Source organism: Corvus hawaiiensis, chromosome 8, assembly GCF_020740725.1.
Source record: "Corvus hawaiiensis isolate bCorHaw1 chromosome 8, bCorHaw1.pri.cur, whole genome shotgun sequence".
NCBI lineage: Eukaryota > Metazoa > Chordata > Aves > Passeriformes > Corvidae > Corvus > Corvus hawaiiensis.
Genome location: NC_063220.1, coordinates 37,901,177 through 37,919,059, shown reverse-complemented (window position 1 = coordinate 37,919,059; position 17,883 = coordinate 37,901,177). Strand labels below are relative to the sequence as shown.

Genomic DNA, 17,883 nt, shown 5'->3' with positions numbered 1-17,883 from the left:
CAGAGGCCATCCCGTGGAGCACGGACACCAGAGCTAGAGCCAGCCACATCCTCGCTGCGCCTGGAACAACACACCCCCAGAGTCAGTGCCAGGGAAGCAGGGGTGATGTCCAGCAGGGAGAGGAGAGATGTGGGCAGGGAAACACCCAGGTAGGACCCAGACTTGGCCTGGTGGCCTGGATGACCACTAAAAGCATTAATGCACAGGGGGTGGCTCAGGAAACACACCTCAGCAGGGATCCTTCCACAGGGAGGTGGGACAGACCTTCAGGAATTCCCGCAAGAGGACAGGCAACAATCCTTGCAGTGCTCTGCAGACCACTGGGAACTGCAAGAGGTTAAAATCACGGAATCACAGAATGGTTAGGGCTGGGAGGGACCTTAAAGCCCCTCTCATTCCAACCCCCTTACACCACCCCAGGTTGCTCAGAGCTCCATCCAATGTGGCCTCCTTCCAACACAAAAGGACGTGGGGTGTTACTTGTCCTATCAGTGACCGTGCAGCACCACTTCTCCACTCTCTCTTCCCGGGAAAGGGGATGGCCAAGAGGGAGAGCTCTGTCCCATCACCCTGCTGTTTGCATCACCACTATTTACACCACTTTGGCAGTGTTAACACCACTGCCCAAGTCTCCTCAGGAGGGAGAGGGAGGACGAGTAAGATCCAGCACTGCCTTCTCTCCCTAAATAGAAATAAAATCATGACAAGAAAATCTCTAACTACTTGCCCTTCTTGGTCATTGTGAAAAAGGTGAGAATTGATTAAAGTTATTTCAGAGAAGGACATTTTTAAGCGTAAGTCTACATGCAAAATGGGGAGAGATGTATCTTCCAGCAGACCTAGACGTCCCTTAATGATACTGGGTTTAACACAGCTTAAAAACCCCTCACTCAGCGTGCTGGAGACTGCAGCTGCCACGGGAGGTGGTGGAGGCAGATGGGAGCAGCAGGTTCTGCACACAGGTGCGGGCATCAGGTATCCCAAACAGGTACGGGAAGGTCTGGGCAGGGTTGCTTGCTCCAACAACTGTAGACATCAGAGACCACAAGGCCACTGGGCAAAGAAAAATCGGGCTGGACCAGCCTCTAGAACTGACCCAGCAAATCAGATTGGGGTCCCCTGTTCCGAGGCAAGCATGGGCCCTAAGTGCCATGAGCTGAGTGCCATTCCCAGCCAGGCTTAGGCCCGGCTCTGCCCAGGCTTTTCCCCCACTCACCTGCACAGAAGTGAAGGCAGCCAGCCCAGCTGAGAGGTGGCACAGCTCCTGCAGGAGGACACAGGGAGATGTCAGCCCCTGGGGAGGATGGGCGGTGCAGGGAAGAGATGGCCAGCCCGGAGGAGATGGTGATGTGGCACACGGCGGTGGCAGAGGATGGGTTGTCACCCCTGGCTGGTGCACGGAGCAGTGCTCTGCATCCCTCTGGAGACAGCCCTATTTGAACTGGCTGCAGGGTGGGGTGGCAGGTGTAAACACCCTGAGATACAGAACATATACATCATTAGGTAACACCACTGTTTAAAAAGTGCAGTTGCCCAGAATTTGTTTGTGGAGGCCGGTTAAATACTGTTTAGGCAGAGTCAAATAACTCTGGACGTTCTGAAGTGATTTCCATTGATAAAGTGGTTTAATTGGTATTGCTGAAGAAAGTTTCCAGCTTCCCATTTCAGTGATGGTTTTATTTATTTACTACAAGAGACATAATTAAGTTATTGCAAGGGAAGATCAAAGTCTAAAATGCATTTCCAGTAGCAGATCTTCTGGTTTAGAAGTGATGATGTTTCTTGTTATACAAAGATGCCACATCTGAGATGGAGATTAAATCCCAGGCAACAGACTGAAAACATCTGTACTGGGTCAGGCTGGGATGGAATTCCCATTCTTCATAGCACAGGGATGGGACACAGCCAATTTGCCACAGCAACTCTCCATACCTTCTTTCACTCCACCCAGTTTTCTCGCTTTTGCTCTCCCAGTTCCCTCCAGCTGTCCCACTTTGGGGTGAGGGATGGAGCCAAGGAGCAGCTCCGTGGGAGCTCAGCTGTGGGCTGGGGTCAGCCCACCACAACACCCTTGTTCTTCACACCCTTACTGGAAGGTATGGGGAGTACCTAAGTGCCTTATCCTACAAGTCCCCTGCCAACAGGGAGAGTTATCCCTCTCCATCAGCAGTGCCAGGGCTGGGGCTGCCTCCTGCCCTCCCTTCCTAGATTGCTTTGCTTTGGAAATCGCGGTGAAAGGTCAGTAGGGAAAGGCGTCTTCTGTCTGTCAGCCTGGAATGGGCCTGAGATGTGTCCAAGGCATGCACCCAGATTTGGCAGTTTGTCCCACTTGTATAAACACGCAGTAGAACAGGGGTTCATAATTCAGAGGTCTGGAGGTCAAGGGTGACTTTTTTTTGGGCTACTGAAGCCACGCTGCACTGAGTAAGACACCTCTGACCTTCACCCTCTGAGGAAGCAGATAATGGAAATCTACACTCCAGGGAAAGGGCAGAGCAGCTCTGGTTGCACTCGTCTGGAGGCACTGAAAGGGGCAGGAGCGAGGCTGCACCCCAAAGGAGTCCTGTAGCACCTCAAGAGCGGGACATCATTGTAGGTCTTACAGGATGCTCTGGCCTCCCAAGGGTCATGTGCAGCTCCTGCTGAAGCACCACCGCTGTAGGGCTGAATGGGATCCAGGAGAGTCCCTTGAACTTCACTGCATGGCCAGACGTGTAAACCCAGCTCCATCCTGCTGCAGGCTCGCTGACAGTTTGCCAACCCCCACGGATCATCTCCACATCCCTCTGCCCAGGCATTCCAGAACTGGACGTGGCCTCCAGATGTGACCTCCCTTGCACCAAACGGCAGGGGCGACAACAACCAGGCAGCCCCTTGTCCGCTCCCGTGGCCAGCCTGGGGTTCTCCATCCTTGCAGGGAGAGCACATAGTTGGCTCGTGTCCGGGTTGGTGCCTGCCACCCTTTCCAGTAAGACTGTTGTGCCACAGCTCCTAATCCGTGTCCCCATACCCTGTCCTCAATCCAGGGCCCCCTGCCACCAGCACATACTTCGAGTAGGTGTTTAGCCCCAGAGCAGGAACATGTCACACATCCAGAGTTCTCACCCAGCTCCTGCAGCCCTCTCTTGCATCACCCCTGCTTTCCTTGCTGGCAGTCCCCACGTGCTCATCAGGTGAGCACAGAGCTTTTTCAGTTGCAGTGGAACCTTCAGCACTGCCCATCATGCTCAAGTTTAATAATCAAGTTTTCTATAAAATTACTGCCAGGGATTCTGTCTTAATTCTTGGTATTTGTCTTTTGGCCTCAGCTCTTTAATTGAAATAATGTCTTAATACTGGTCTACATCTAATAGGTGTTAGAAAGCCTTCAAAGGGCATGAGGGGGAAGGGTCTGGAGGAGCCACACGAGGAGCAGCTGGGGGCACTGGGTTTGTTCAGCTGGAGCACACCGAGGTCAGACCTCACCGGGGCTGCAGCTCCGATCTCTGCTCCCTGGGACAGGGACAGCACCCAGGGAGCGGCTGGAGCTGGGCCAGGGCAGGCTGAGGCTGAGATCAGGGAAAGGTGCTTCCCCCAGAGGGTGCTGGGCACTGCCCAGGCTCCCCAGGGAATGGGCACGGCCCCGAGGCTGCCAGAGCTCCAGGAGCGTTTGGACAGCGCTGCCAGGGATGCCCAGGGTGGGGCTGTTGGGGTGTCTGTGCAGGGCCGGGGGCTGGATCCATGATCCCTGTGGGACCCTTCCAAGCCAGGATATTCTGTGGTTCTATGACTCTGTGACTGCCTTCCTGCCTGCTTCTACACGTAAGAAACTCTGCTGGACTCACTGGCACGCTGAGCTGGCAGTGAGGATCCAGGGAACCACTCAGTGCCATCACCCATTCCCCAGCACCTCTCCCACACAGAACCGCTCGGTGGCCAAAAGGCCAAATATTTGTGAGGTTTGAGAAATCTCCTTTTCACAAAGACACAAGCAAATGGTGGTGACAATGCCCTGCCCAGCCAGGCAGAAGTACAGCCCCACAGGTCCTCTAGGAGACAGCAGAATCTGGAGGGAGGGATCCACAGCAGGGAATAGGGCGAGGTGCCAGCTGGTGTCCTCTGCAGGAGGTGCTGAGGAGGGGACACAACATCCTGAGGCTTCTTCCCAGGGCAATGGTGTCAAGAAGAGAAAACCTCCCATCGAATGGGAATTCCCAGCTGTGAACTCTTACATGTTGGAGGGTCACTCACACAGTCAATCTTTTATTTTTCTTAAAAGAAAGCCCCAGACTGAACACATGTTCTCCTCCATGACTGCCCCACAACACAAGGGCAGGGGAGACAGGGGCTCCCAGCTCTCTCCAGGAAGTCCAGGTCGCCTCAGAGCTCCCTTTGAAGGTGAGCATCACCAACACCTGCCTGTGCCTCAGGCACAACAAGCTCCACAGAGGGGACTTCACGCCACACCTCTGCCAAAGTGTCGGGTTCTGGTGTCCCCCATACCGCAGCGATCCTGTCAGAAGATCTCTGGAACATCTCCTCCCACCCACGCAGCTGGGTAAGGGTAGCAACCCAAATCCTTCCCCCAGCTGCCCACTCTCAGGGCTCTCAGGACGGGAGTTTGTGTTCCCAGGGCAGAGGCATTGCACGCGGTGTCACCACCCCTCAGCACTATCTGCTCTGCACCCAGCATCCCGCTTTCCTCACACCGAGCCGTGGCTCCTTGCAAAACACCGGCCAGGTGTTGGAGACAATCCACCAGCACCTTCTGGAAGGCGTCACAGCCTGCTGGGTGGCACCTCCAGCTGGGCAGGGTTTGATACAGCAGAAGCTGTTCAGTAAGGGTGGGTCAGACCCGGCTCTGGAGCATGCCTGGATCACTGGCAGGGGTGTGTGACACAGGGATTTGTGTGTGACACAGGAGTGTGAGTGTGTATAGGTGTGTGTGTGACACAGGGGTGTGTGACACAGGGATTTGTGTGTGACACAGGAGTGTGAGTGTGTATAGGTGTGTGTGTGACACAGGGATGTGTGTGTGACACAGGAGTGTGAGTGTGTATAGGTGTGTGTGTGTGACACAGGGATGTGTGTGTGACACAGGAGGGTGAGTGTGTATAGGTGTGTGACACAGGGGTGTGTGACACGGGGGTGTGTGTGTGACACAGGAGTGTGTGTATGGGTGTGTGTGTGTGACACAGGGATGTGTGTGTGACACAGGAGTGTGAGTGTGTATAGGTGTGTCCACCATAGGTGTGTGCCCATGCAGATGTGTCTGTCCAGATGTGGGTGCCCATACAGATGTGTCTGTCCAGGTGTGTGCCCAGCACAGGCGCGGGGTGTGCGCGTGGCCTCCCCGCCCCGCCCATGGGCGTGGCTCTCCCCGGGGGCGGGCAGCGGCGCGGGAGGCCCCTCCCAGCGCGGGGCGCGTCCGTGTCCATGTCGGTGTCCAGGGGCGTGTTCCTGGGCGTGTCCGTGCCCGTGTCCGGGGCGTGTCCGTGCCCGTGTCCGCGGCGTGCGGCGGCCATGGCGCGGGTGCTGGTGGTGGGCGCGGGGCTGACGGGCGCGGCGGGCGCGGCGCTGCTGCGCGGGGCGGCGCGGGGGCAGGTGACCGTCTGGGACAAGGCGCGGGGCGCAGGTGGGTGCGGCGGGGTGCGGGCCCGGCGTGTCCTGCGGGGTGTCCTGCGGGGTGTCCTGCGGGGTGTGGCGTGCCGCGGCGGTGTCTGACCGGCTGTCGCGCAGGGGGCCGCATGAGCACGACCCGCGCCGACCGCGGCAGCGCCGACCTGGGCGCGCAGTTCGTCACCTGCGAGCCGGAGCTTGCGGGGCCGCGGCTCAGGTGAGACCCGCCCCGCCCCGCCCCGCCCCCAGCGCTCCGGCCCCGGCCCCATCCCGCTGATCCCGGCCGTGCCGCGGGTGGGGAGCGCGGGCTCGGCAGGGTGTGGTGGCCCGGCCGGGGGGCGCGGAGGGACCCCGGTGCTGGGGCTCGCTGCGTGCACAGGTGCCGTGCTTTCACCCGAGCCGGCACCCAGAGCCCCGCAGCCGCCCGCTCGCTCCCCCGCCGGCGGAGTCGGCGGGAGGAGGGGAGGGGTGAAAGCTGGAAAACTCGCGAGTTGGGATGGAAGAGGCAGGGGGAGTAGCTGCGTGTAAAAAGGCAGCATTTGCGAGGAAAGCAGGGCAAAGGCAGGTGCGTTCCGGGCGCCTGTGTCCAGCGGCTGGAACACTCCTGCGCTCCCCGCTGGAGTTTGTGCTGGCGTTCAGAGCTCTGGGGAGCTGCATCCATTCCTCTGCTTCCGGGTCACAGCGCTGACAGATCCATCCATCACAGGGAGCCCTGCTTGCGGTAAAGGGCCGGGCCCAGTGCAGTGGCAAGGTGGTTTGTTGTTTTATCGCTGTATTTGTGCATAGCCAGCCTTGAAATGCAGCCTGCTAGAATTCGAAAGTCAGGCCGGTCTTAATTTCAGTCGTGGAAAACAGAGCGACTTTTCTCACTTGTGTGTTTGTTCCTTTCAAGCTTCTACGAGGAGCTTCTGTCTCACGGCATCCTGAAGCCGCTGACCGCTCCCGTGGAAGGGATGGTGGCGAGAGAAGGCTCCTGCAATTACGTGGCACCCCAGGGCATCTCCTCGGTTGTCAAGTACTATTTAGAACAGTCAGGTAATGCTTTTTGGATGCCTTTGTGTGAAGGGAAGGGTTTCAGTGGTTGTGTTTTTGACGGTGCCTTTGAACGGTCTTTCGGATTTAAATCCCTGACGAGGGTGTTTAAGTTCCTTGTTTGAGGATGTTTAAGTTCCTTTGTTTGTTAATGTATGCCTGGAAGCTGCTGGAATGGTGTCTGTGAGCTCTCTGAACTTCCAAGTCCTGCAGATATAAAAGTCTCTATACAAACAGAACATCTGCTGTGTAACTGGGGGCAGAGGGGTGAGCTGCACCCTATGTTTTGGAGAAAGGACGTGAGCCTGCTGGGTGGAGAGTCCTTTGGAAAAGGAGTTTAAACTTTCTGACTGCTGCCTTAGGTGTCGTGGGGCAGAACCACGTGTACAGTTCAGTGACTAATTTAATCCTGCTTTGAAAAATTTGAGCTGTAAGAGTAGTCAGGCTTTGGTCCTTCCATGCAATTGTTTTCATATTTTTTTTAATCAGCTGGTTTTTTAAAGCCTAATCTTGTAAAAAAAATAGCTATGTTCCTGCCCTCTGGCAGTGGGAAGCCATTCCCCCTTGTCCTGTCACCCCATCCCTTGGAAATAACTCTCTCTCTGCCTTTTCCCTGTGGAATTCACTGCCACGTGCATTTAACTGCTGCTTTTTCCACGCAGGTGCAGAGGTGTCCTATGAGCAGCACGTAACTCACCTCTCTCTCCGGGATGGGAGGTGGGAAGTCTCCAGGAAAGCGGGGCCCCCGGAAGAGTTTGATGTGGTTATTCTCACCATGCCGGTCCCACAGATTCTCCAGCTGCAAGGTGACATTGTGAACAGTAAGTTCAGACCTCCAAATCGCAGGTATCTAATCCAGAATGGCAGTTGAGCATCTTACGTGGCAAAAAACTCCCTCAACAGTCTGAGCTGCTTAATTATCCCACCAGGACAGGGTGGAAAATGGTGGGAGGTGGGTAATTTCAAGGCCACATGTGTGGTGTGTGACCAGTAGTACCTTGACAGCAAAACCATCTAAATAGATGAGTCAGTTTTGAGTCTGATCTTTAATTTTTTTGCTGACTGCTAAAGCAGGGCTTGTCTTTGTGCAGCTTGAAAGTAGTTACTGGATTGAACAAGTTTTCTTGAGCATGTCTGTAAAGAGAAGTGTTTTCGTTACAACCTCTGATTTTGACCTTTGTGCCCAAGTAGGTAAATCTTCTCTACGAACAGGACTTCTCTGCTAATTGCTGTTTTGTGAGCTCTCTCATTTCCCCTGTCCCTCTGCCATGGAAAGCAATGGTGGGCCTGGCACATCCTGTCTTTGCTAAGGTGGTCTGGTTAATAGTGAAAGAAATAAAAATAGAAAAATAGAAAATAGAAGAAAAGCAGAGGGAGTGTTTTTTCAGAGCCTTCCCGAGGTTCTGCTAGTCTGCATCTCAAGGCCTTCCCCAGCTGGCACTGATATCTTTGCAGATTGTTTTTCTGGGGGTAATTAAATCCTTTCTTGTCCAGAAAGCAGGCAGGTCCCCTTCAGAAGATGTAATTAAGGTGAACAGTTCATTTCACTTGCTCTGGGGAGAGCTGGAGCGGTCAGATGCTTCCCACGACATCGTCTCTTTTCACCGTCTGTGTAACTGCAGGATCGACTTTTATCTGAGGGAATCCAGCAAGTTTTGTCTTCTCCTCCCCTTCTTCCTGTTTCTCTTCCCCTCTCTGCCTGTTCCCTGTGTGAGACCAGCTTCCAGATGTCCTGCCAGCTGTTAATTCTGGATCTCAGGCTGTGGGAGTGACTCCCCATGCCCCGGAGTTCCTTGGCACGGGAGCTATCGGCATCTTTACTCCTGTTTCTTTGGGCTAAGAACTGAGGGGAAGAATAGGTGAGGGGAGTGTTAGGAGGGTGTTTCAGAGCCTGAGCAGGGTGCAGTTTCAGGTCTGTTTTGACTTACAGTGGGTCAGGTACATCACTGGGTGTCTAAATCTCAACCTGATTCTGACTGCACGTCAGAGAGCCGAGTTCTGCTGGCAGGGAAGGTGGCTTTTCCTGGACCCATCTCACTTGGGATTTAAGATGGGATTTCGTGACAGCTGCTGAGAGGAATAGGTGTTCTCTCCCCTCCACACTGACACTTTCTTGTCATTTGTATGCTCTGGTCTCCCAAATCCGGGGCAAAATCTGGCGGTTCTAACAGGAACCGTATTTGTGCGTTCCCGGTAGCGATTCCAGCTGCTCCTGGAAGGGGAGGTTCCTGCTGCCTGTTGGAAACTTCCCCCCAGCTGTAACTGCGGGCAAGAGGGCTCCTGTTGCTGCTGTGGGATGGAGCAGGACATGTGCAGAGCTGGAGGAAGGAGGGGGCTTCCTCCTGTGTGGCCAGCGAGGGTCACGTGTGGCCACTCGGCCATGGCGGGCAAGTGGCTGAAAGGGCAGAGTTTGGGAATACAGCTGCCTTCCCTGCTGGCCCTTACTGTGTAGAAGAAGGACTCTGGAGCTAAATGAGAGATGTGCCTGGGCAGGGCTTATCTCAGTTGCTGTTGTGGTTTGGGATGAGGAGAGTTAAAGGAGCGAGTTTTGGCTGTTCCTGCACAGCTCTGCTTTTCAGCCTTCGCTGCTTCGGTGTAACATCCCTGCTCTGGCAGCTGCTTCGCCAGGGGCATGGATGAGTTTGAACCTCCCCCACATCTCCCATGGTCTCCCTTCCCTTGCTCCATCTGAGGGTGCTCTCTGGGGTGCCTTTTGGGGGTCGGTTTTGCCAGGGGTTGAAGTGCTGGCTGGGGGCCTCTTGAACCACTGAGGTGTACCTGGGTCTCCCAGCTCACAGCCAGGTGAAGTTTGAAATGGGTTTTGCTGAGGTGTTGCTAGCATTAATGTATGGATAAAGGCTGTGAGGGAGAAGGAGTGAAGGAGCAGCTGGGCAGGGTAAGGGGTGCTTTGATCCGTCCGTGGGGGTTGGAATTAGCCTTTGACGTTGGTGGGTAAAAGAGCCTGAGCTGGAGAGTTCAAATGACTTGCCAGAGGTGGGAGTTCACCCCTCCAGGAATTCACCATTTTCCTGTTTGAGGGAGGGGGTCTTCTGCCTCCCACGTGTTTTTGAAAACAATTTTCACTTATTTGCACGATATTCGGAAACTTAAGATTTTGAAATAACCTCTCAAATTTCACATCCAGTGGCAAAGTTGCTGTTTTAATACTTTAACTCGGCAGACTAAACTAGACTGGATGGTTTTTGTGTCCTTTAACCTCTCAGATGAGCCTGAACATGATGTCATTGTGAAGCCAAGTGCATTTAGGAGAAGACAGAATTAAGTGGCCTTTGGCAACCTAAAATTACCGTTTTATATGGGCTGTGTGGGAAATGAACGTTGCAGATTTGCTTCTCTTGTGAGTGAAAAGCCAAGTCTGAGATTAATGGAGAAGTTAGTGTGTGAACACACTCAATTTTTAAAAATAGATATGAAACAAATAATGTAATAAATAGTGTGTTTATATACATATATATATTTTTTTAAATCACCTTAATTTTCAACCTTTATTCATTCTTTCTACAGTTATCACCCCTAAATAGATGCAGCAGTTGCATATTTAGCAGCAGCAGAGCCAGAAGTACTTCCAGCATGACTTCTAGTAGCTGCTGGATAAAGGGTTAACTCCTTGCAACATGTTTGGAACAACAATAGGTGGCAGCAATCAAATGATGTTTAGGACATTCAGCTTGCACAGCTAAATTAAATTTACTGTACTGATTTGAGCTTTGCATATTCTGGTAGTAAATATTGGGGTTATGCAGGAGATAAAAGGGAAATGAATAAACGTTTCTGAGGTTTGTAACATCAGTTCAAGGAAAGGAATACATTTACTTAGAAGTAGGATCTTTGCAAATGAAAGGACAAGATTTTGTAAATGTTCATCATCCAGTAGTATTTCCGAGGTGCTAGACTGTTACACTGGCTGCTGATGTTAGAAGAATCCCGGATTTATATCCCAGATTCCGTATGATCACCAAGCACTGTGGTTCTTTCTGTGCTTTTTCAGATCAGCTGGACAAGCCTTCCTGTCACTTCTGTTGTTTAGCTCGAGGCTTTTGGCAACACGGTAGTCTGAGGTCGCGACGATTTGCCGTAGTTTTTTTATTTGTGTGCTCAGAACGTTTTCATTATGTCTCTTCCCCTGGCATTTCAAATTACACTTCTGCACGTTTAAGCTGCTAATAAAAGAGGATGGCTTGGCTTTTGCTTCGAGCCTGACCTATTTTTTTTTTTTTTTTTCCCATCTGTGTGAATGTCCCACATGTTTTAAATAATACAAGCTGATGAGAAGATACAAGTGAAACAGGGCTGTATTTGCGTGGGAAGGCTTTATGATGTGAGTTAGGAAAGCGCAACTCTGATAATTTTTCACGAGTCACAAGTCCTTGCTGAGTGGATGTGTTTATTTTTGGATAGCACGATGATAAATTTGGAATTCTGTGGTTCCAGTTCCAAGCAATCTGAGCAGGGCTTATCCAGCTTGGAGCTCTCGTTACCTAACAGATCTGAAATGTCCAGTGTAAACATGTACACTGATTTGTTAGTCGCTTATCAGGGAGCTGAGGCCACAATGTGGGAATATTTGGGCTTTCTGGAAACACAAGGAGTTCCTGGCCATGGTCCTTTTCAAACCTGTCACCCATCTGCCCTGGGAGCACCCCAGTTCTGCCTGAGGCTGTGGCAGGGGAAGGGTCTGTGGTGAATTTGGGTGGTCCCTGGGATGGGAGTGTCAGAGGCGGTGGCTGTGTTCCCAGGGCTGCAGCAGGAACAGGGAGCATCCCTCTGCAGGAAACCCTCCTGCCCTGCCAGGCTCTGTTTGCAGGATTTGGCCCCCCTGAGCTTTTGGTTTGAAGCCGTTCCCTTGTCCTGTCCCTCCAGCCCTTGTCAAGAGTCTCTCTCCATGTTTCCTGTAGCTCCTTCAGGCCCTGGAAGGCCACAGTGAGGTGATCCCAAAGCTTCTCCTCTCCAGGCTGAACAATCCCAGCTCTCCCAGCCTCTCCTCCCAGCAGAGCTGCTCCATCCCTCGGATCATGGCCGTGGCCTTCCTTTGGGAGGTTGCTTTTCTCTTGGTCGAGGATTTGGATTTGCTCCTGGAATGGTCTGACAGGCGTGAGGGAGGCAGGGAGGAGAAGGTGGGACTGCACATCTGGGGAGCAGGGGAGTGTCTGAGGAGGAGCAGCTGCCACCAAAACCTCTCTGTCAGCCTTCAAAGCAGGCAGAGCCCCTCCGTGTTCACTGCCTGCTGCAGCTCGGGTATAGCCTCTCTGAGGGAGTACTGCTAAAAATAAAGGCTGCTGGGGCTGGAATTGCACATCAGGAGGAAAAAAATCAAAGTAGGCCGTGTGTGTTCTTAAGCGTGTGTTTGACTTAGTCTGTTTTTAGGTGGTTTTTTAATATCTAGAGTGCTTATAATGGGCTTATTCTGCAGTTATTGAGCATGTTGGAAGCCTATCAAACACACTGATCCCAGAGCCCCTCTCCATCTGGGACGTGTGGGGATTAACCCCCGTGTGCGTGAGCACGAGAGGCCTGAAAAGGAGAGTGAAGTAGAATCTGTATTAGATAAAGGGCTACTTTGCATTTTGGTGTTGTCAGCCGGGGCTGCCTGCCTTGGGTGGAGAGCTGAAACTCTGATTTGACAGATCTCAGGGTAAAACAGAAGGAAAAAAGCCAGGTGCAATGCTGGAAGAGCAAAATATGCAGCTTCTTGTCTTCAGGCTGGGTTCCCACTCCAGGGGAGCCCATCCTTTGGCCAGACCAGCGTGCCAGCTCCTAAAAGGAAACTCTGCAGAGAGGGTGAGTCCCACTCTGCCACAGCATCACCTCTTGGTGCCTGGAAACGTGGCCAAAGCATTTCTTCCAGTAGCCCCTTGCTCCTGGTCCTGCCCCGCCTCCAGCTGCAGCAGCACCCCTGTCTGGGGGACCACAGACACACGGTCCCCCCGCCCTTTCCCCCCCCAAAAAAGGGTGGGGGAGTTATTTTTAGCAGGCTCAGTGGTGTGATCCTCAGTTCACCATGTGGCCCACAGACTTGCTGGCACATTCTGCTCTTCCAGCAAGGGTAGGGGAGCAGCTCAGGGGCCGGGCGAGTGGCTGAGCCCTCTGCATGCTCGTGATTTTGCGGTCGGAGTCCTAAGCTTGGGTTTCCAGGAGGGATTCCAGAGCACCTGCACGTTAAACTGGCAGCAGGTGGTGCTGATTGAGCTGAGCTGGCTTGAAAAAAAAGTTACTTCTGACATGTAAGGCAGCGCTGCTTTTGTGTGCTGATGCTTTTTAAGTCTGCCTGATGTGGCTGTTTGCAATTCCTTGAAGCTGGACCTGCTTCTCTCCCTGGTTTGGCAGGGTCCTTCAGCACTGGGCACTTGGTCACAGACCTTTGTCGAGCTCTTTTGTGTCATTCCAGTCCCCAGAATAGAGAATGGGACCACAGACATGTTGGATCAGCTGAACACGAGCCCGTGTGCACAGACTGGGGTTTTTTTTCTAGATACTAAAGGTGATGGTATTTGAACACAGGACGTACTTGGAACAGAACAAATAAATGCTCTGAAGTTTGTTTATTCCAACAATAAACAGATACCTCTCAATGTTTCCCAGTCTTTGGTTCTCTCCAGGGATTATGTTTAGATGGAGAAATCTTTCCAAAGCTGCTCTTTGCCATGAGCCTAAAAGGAAGGGGGGGAAGAAAAAAAAAGTTCCTTGCCAAAAAATGAGACCAAACTGAGCAATTCTGAAACTTCTTTATTTGTGTCTTGTGGGACATGTGTTTTAGGAGCTGGTGGTTTCTGTGTTGTAGGAAGCTGGGATGTGCTATAAGATCTTATTCTTCAGGAAGTCCAGTTAGGGCATTTTTACCAGCCTTGAATTTTCAGATCCTGAATGTGAAGTGGTTTTGATGGTTGGTTTTGGGAAACAGCGATAATGTTATGTGTCACCTCTCCCTTTGAGTAAAATCCCTTTTTGGTTTGTTTGTTTGTTTGGAGTTTTTCACTTGGGTTTTTTTTGAAAAATGTATTTGGGAAAGCTCTCCCTCCTTTCCCGTTACCAAACCTTCTGGGCACACTTGAGAGAGAGAAATGTGCAAAGGTGACCACAGGCTGATTGGGATTTTATAGCCTTCTTTTTGATGTGAAATCTGCCGCTCAAACTATGGCTTTTATAGAGCTGAAAACCTTTGAAAAGTCTGGTGCAGGTTTGCAGGCAGTCTTTACATTTAATTGCTTGCTTTGGGATTTATTTATTTTTTAGTGCCGCAGTCAAATAGGCAGACACAAGTCTTCACTGGACAGCGCTTTTTAGATGTGTTCTCATAGCTTAGGCTGTGCCTCTGGACTGGATGGGGCTTTGTGGATTTCTAGAGGATTATTTTAATGGTTGCTGGCCACTCCCATCGCTGTAATTGAGAGCATTCTTTACAAAGATTATCTTTACCTCCCACGGACACATTTGTGAACTTCTCAGTTATTTTTGCAGTCCACATCTGGATTAGAGCAGGGAGAAAAAAATATTAATTTTAAACCTAATGAGGTTTTGGCCCCATTGAGTCAAACCTAAATTTTGCATGGAGCCTGCTGTCAGCTTTCCACACTTGGCATCATAACTTCCAAGAGTGTTGGTATGCTGTTGTATTTAAAAAAAGCCTCAGACACCTTTTGTAGAAACCTTTTGTAGACACCTTTTGTAGAAACCAAGTTCTGTTCCTTTTCCTGAGCCATCAGGCAAGGTGTAATAGATGGGTTGGGATTTACCTGGGCTGCCTTGGAATTTATTACTGACTGCCTTGCTCTTCCTTAGGGTTTGAATACCCTGCTCTACCCACCTTGTCAGAGATACTCAAAGCACTCTAACTGTTCTTTAGAAAAGGGAGAGCCTTGATTAACTCTGTTTGGGGACTGGTGCAGTTTAGGAAGTGGAACAGGCTGGGTGAGAAATGAAGGTGGGATTGGTCACCTTTATTGACTTAGCTGATGCAGCACCTCATGTTACAGCGATGGACTCAGCTGCTACGAGTTACTTAAAGTGTAAGGAACCTACTGCCTTGTTGAAATGGATTAAAGCTATCTCTTCACTTGATTTATTGGAAAGAACAAGGGACATGCAAATAAGGCTTTCCAGAGTCAGTCCTGGTGAACCAGTAGCCTCTGATTCTACTCCCAAAGTCATCCTTTAAGAATACAGCTCTGCCAGGATGTGGCTGAGTGGTGCAGCTCTGCAAAGGCACAGAGGATAAGTGTACACCTCTCCATAAAGAGGGATTTATTGCTCTCTTCCAATTGGATTTATACTTTAGGGAGAACGGGGTGGATGCCTATGGAAATCTGGGGAAGTAAATTTTATTCAGTGAACTGTGTACAGGCAGCAAGTGGTTTAAGTGCTGTAAAGTGACTGCAGAAGGAGAAGGTGGTGTTTGAGTATGTAAAGCACAAAAGAAATGGATTTGCTGTCTGTTGCCACGTCCACTTCTCTCTGGCACAGCAGGAGGTGTGTTTAGGAACACTGATAAGAAACCCTTTCATCTATTCTGATTTAAGCCACGCTGGTTGCAAAGCCAGCATTCACATTTTCTAATGGATATTACGCTCAAAACCAACTTAAGAGCAGGAGAAAAATGTTAACTTTGAAATGACCACTTGTCTTCAAGTGGCTGAACTATAGCTAGGATTTGTGCCCAACTCCATGGAAAAGATGGGACACTTTCCCTAAGACAGAATTTAGCAAAAGCTTAATTTTCTAGTCTGAAGAAAATGCCACATAATCCTTACTGAAACAAGGAAATTTGCCTCAAATTTGGGGTGTACGTGTAGAGAATCATAGAATGGTTTGAGAGGGACCCTAAAGGTGATCTTGTTCCACCCCCTGCCATGGGCAGGGACACCTTCCACTATCCCAGGCTGCTCCAAGCCCCAGTGTCCAGCCTGGCCTTGGGCACTCATTGTAATAATTAAATACTGACATTCCTTCTGTCCAAGATGCTGGCCCTTTGCAGATGTTTCAGAAGGCATCACATAGTAAATGATACCTTTAGATGTCAGTGTAAGTCTGTTTGCCTCGTGCTCATGCTGCAGGATCCTGGCCCCGTTAGCATCTGCACCCTTGGAAAGAGGTGAACTAATAAATGACCTGTCTGTGTCAGAGTGCTGCCAGGGAGGCATTCTGGTCTCAGTTTGTGTGCTGCTTAACATACTGGGAGAGGTCATGGTTGTGGCAGGCTTTTCAAACTTCACTCCTCCAAGTTTTTGCCCCTTGGTTCAGAATGCTGGGTGGTGTCCCCAGCTCTCCCCTGTCTGCTGGTGACAGTCACGACGCCGTGTTTGCCGCTTCAGGCACTGAAACGCCAGCAGGTATTTGGAAAATAAATGTAACACATCGGCTCTTTTTTTTTTAAAACCCTTAGGAGGTGGTAAAATGCCTCAGCAATCCCACGGGGAAGGGGTCTGACAGTTCCTTGTGAGTAGCTTGAGGCTTGTTTGGGAAAAGGTTTGGCTTTTGTGTCTCGGAGGTGCTCAAAAACACGGGGTAGTTTTGGAACCAGTCTAAGGGGGATTTTCAGGTGGTTTGCTGGCCTGAGCTGGGGTTTACATCAATACTAATTTTAAGGGGTTTGGCTTTGTGTTTTTTGAGCCTGCGTAAGTCTTCTGGCAGTGGAACTGTGCTGCTGATCTGTGTGTGTTTATAGGCAGTGAGAGACATTCTTACTTGGCTTATTTTAAATTAGCATTTGTTCTTTTCTGTTTCTTTTTTGTCATGTTGCCTTCAGCCATACATCTTATCTCCCCACTTTCTGGTTTTTTTTTGGTGTGTTATCTCTTGTATTTTACTGTAAAGTCAAATGTCAAGGTATTAGAAATTAATAACAGTTTGTGGGGGTTTAAGGTTCAATTTTAAGTGAGTACCTATGTGGGGTTCTTTTCTTAATGGGATTTGCAAGGCAGGTAAGTCTGGACCGTGTTTTATTACATCAGTATTCCTTCTTTGTATTTTTTTTCTTCCTCCTTGTCACATTTAGCTGTTAGAGCCAAGAGCCACCATCAATAAAGGCATTAAGGATTTTCCAAGAAACAGTTCCTTGTAGCAGGAGGAGGGGAGAGTTTGGCTTTAGAATACAGCATTTGGTATGATGTACTAATATCAAGGATTTTTTCTTCCATCTGGTATTTTTTTTTCAGCCTCTGGTAGGTTGCAGCTGATCTGTCAGTAACTTTCAAGGAATCCTATTCTTATTTTCCCCCTCCACTGTGTCACATTTTGAGCAGTAGGATTTGTTTGCCGTGGCTTCCCTTCTTACAAGTGGAGACTGGAGAACCAGGGTTTTTAAGTTGTGCACTGGACTGTGTGTCTCATTTATGGAAGTTGCCAAAATGACGGCAGAGGAGGGGCCATTGGCAATCAGGTACAGCCTGTTTAGTTTATCTGTGCTTCCAGAGCGCGTGCTCTGCGTGCTTGGCGGCGTGTCTCAGTGCTTTGGAAAGGAGAGACAGGACAGAAAGTGAAAGAACATGTGATAAAACAAAAGAAACAAACCAGACAAGACACCCAGAACATGTGATCCAGTCGGAGCCACGTGAAACTGATTGTGGGCGAAGCATTACAAGTGTACACAGCTTGAATTTTATTTTATTATTTTAGCCATTGCTGCTAGTGATTATGTTTTAGGCAGATCTGAATACCAGGCAAGGAAGGTGCTTGAAAAACAAGCAAAAAATCCCTGTTACTAATGGAAATTTAGTCATTTAACAACATGGAGCTGTCAGAACGCTGCAGTGGGACTGTGGTTTGCACGACAGTGCAGCTTCAGCTTGGAGGGAAGTTCACCTTCCCTTTATCAGTGTCTCAGCCTGGGAGTCAGTGCTGACCACAGAGATAAACCCTGAGGAAGGTTTGATGAGGACTCCTGAATAACCTGCCCCTTCAGACGTGCTGCCTTGCTTTCCCAATATTCGTTTTTCCATCATTACACAGCTGCAGCATTGGGCAGTGTTGCTTTTGGGTTTGCCCTTTTTCTTGGGAGCAACCTGAATAACAGGTGAGATACCAAAGGAGAGGAGAAAAAAAGGTAACACATGGTGGGCTTTGTTTGTGTCCAAAATGTCTGGTGCAGGCCGAGGGAGGAAAACTGCTCGTGGGAGAGATCACTGCATAACCCAGAACTGGAAATTAAGCATTAGACAGAGCAAAGCTGTGGCACTTCCCCTTTGGTGTGTGTTTGATCGCCAAAAGAAGCCTTGCTACGAGGGAGAAATGAGGTGGTTT

The 17,883-nt window shown here is 50.5% G+C and overlaps 1 protein-coding gene across 1 annotated transcript in view; it reads left to right on the top strand.

Moving 5' to 3' along the window:
• The first annotated feature begins 5,502 nt into the window (after nt 1-5,502).
• RNLS (renalase, FAD dependent amine oxidase) overlaps nt 5,503-17,883 on the top strand; it is a 52,975-nt gene continuing 40,594 nt past the window's right edge. The window contains exons 1-4 of the mRNA XM_048311819.1: nt 5,503-5,614; nt 5,719-5,815; nt 6,491-6,633; nt 7,293-7,451. Coding sequence (XP_048167776.1) covers nt 5,503-5,614; nt 5,719-5,815; nt 6,491-6,633; nt 7,293-7,451 — 511 coding nt within the window. The remainder of the gene's footprint in view (nt 5,615-5,718; nt 5,816-6,490; nt 6,634-7,292; nt 7,452-17,883) is intronic.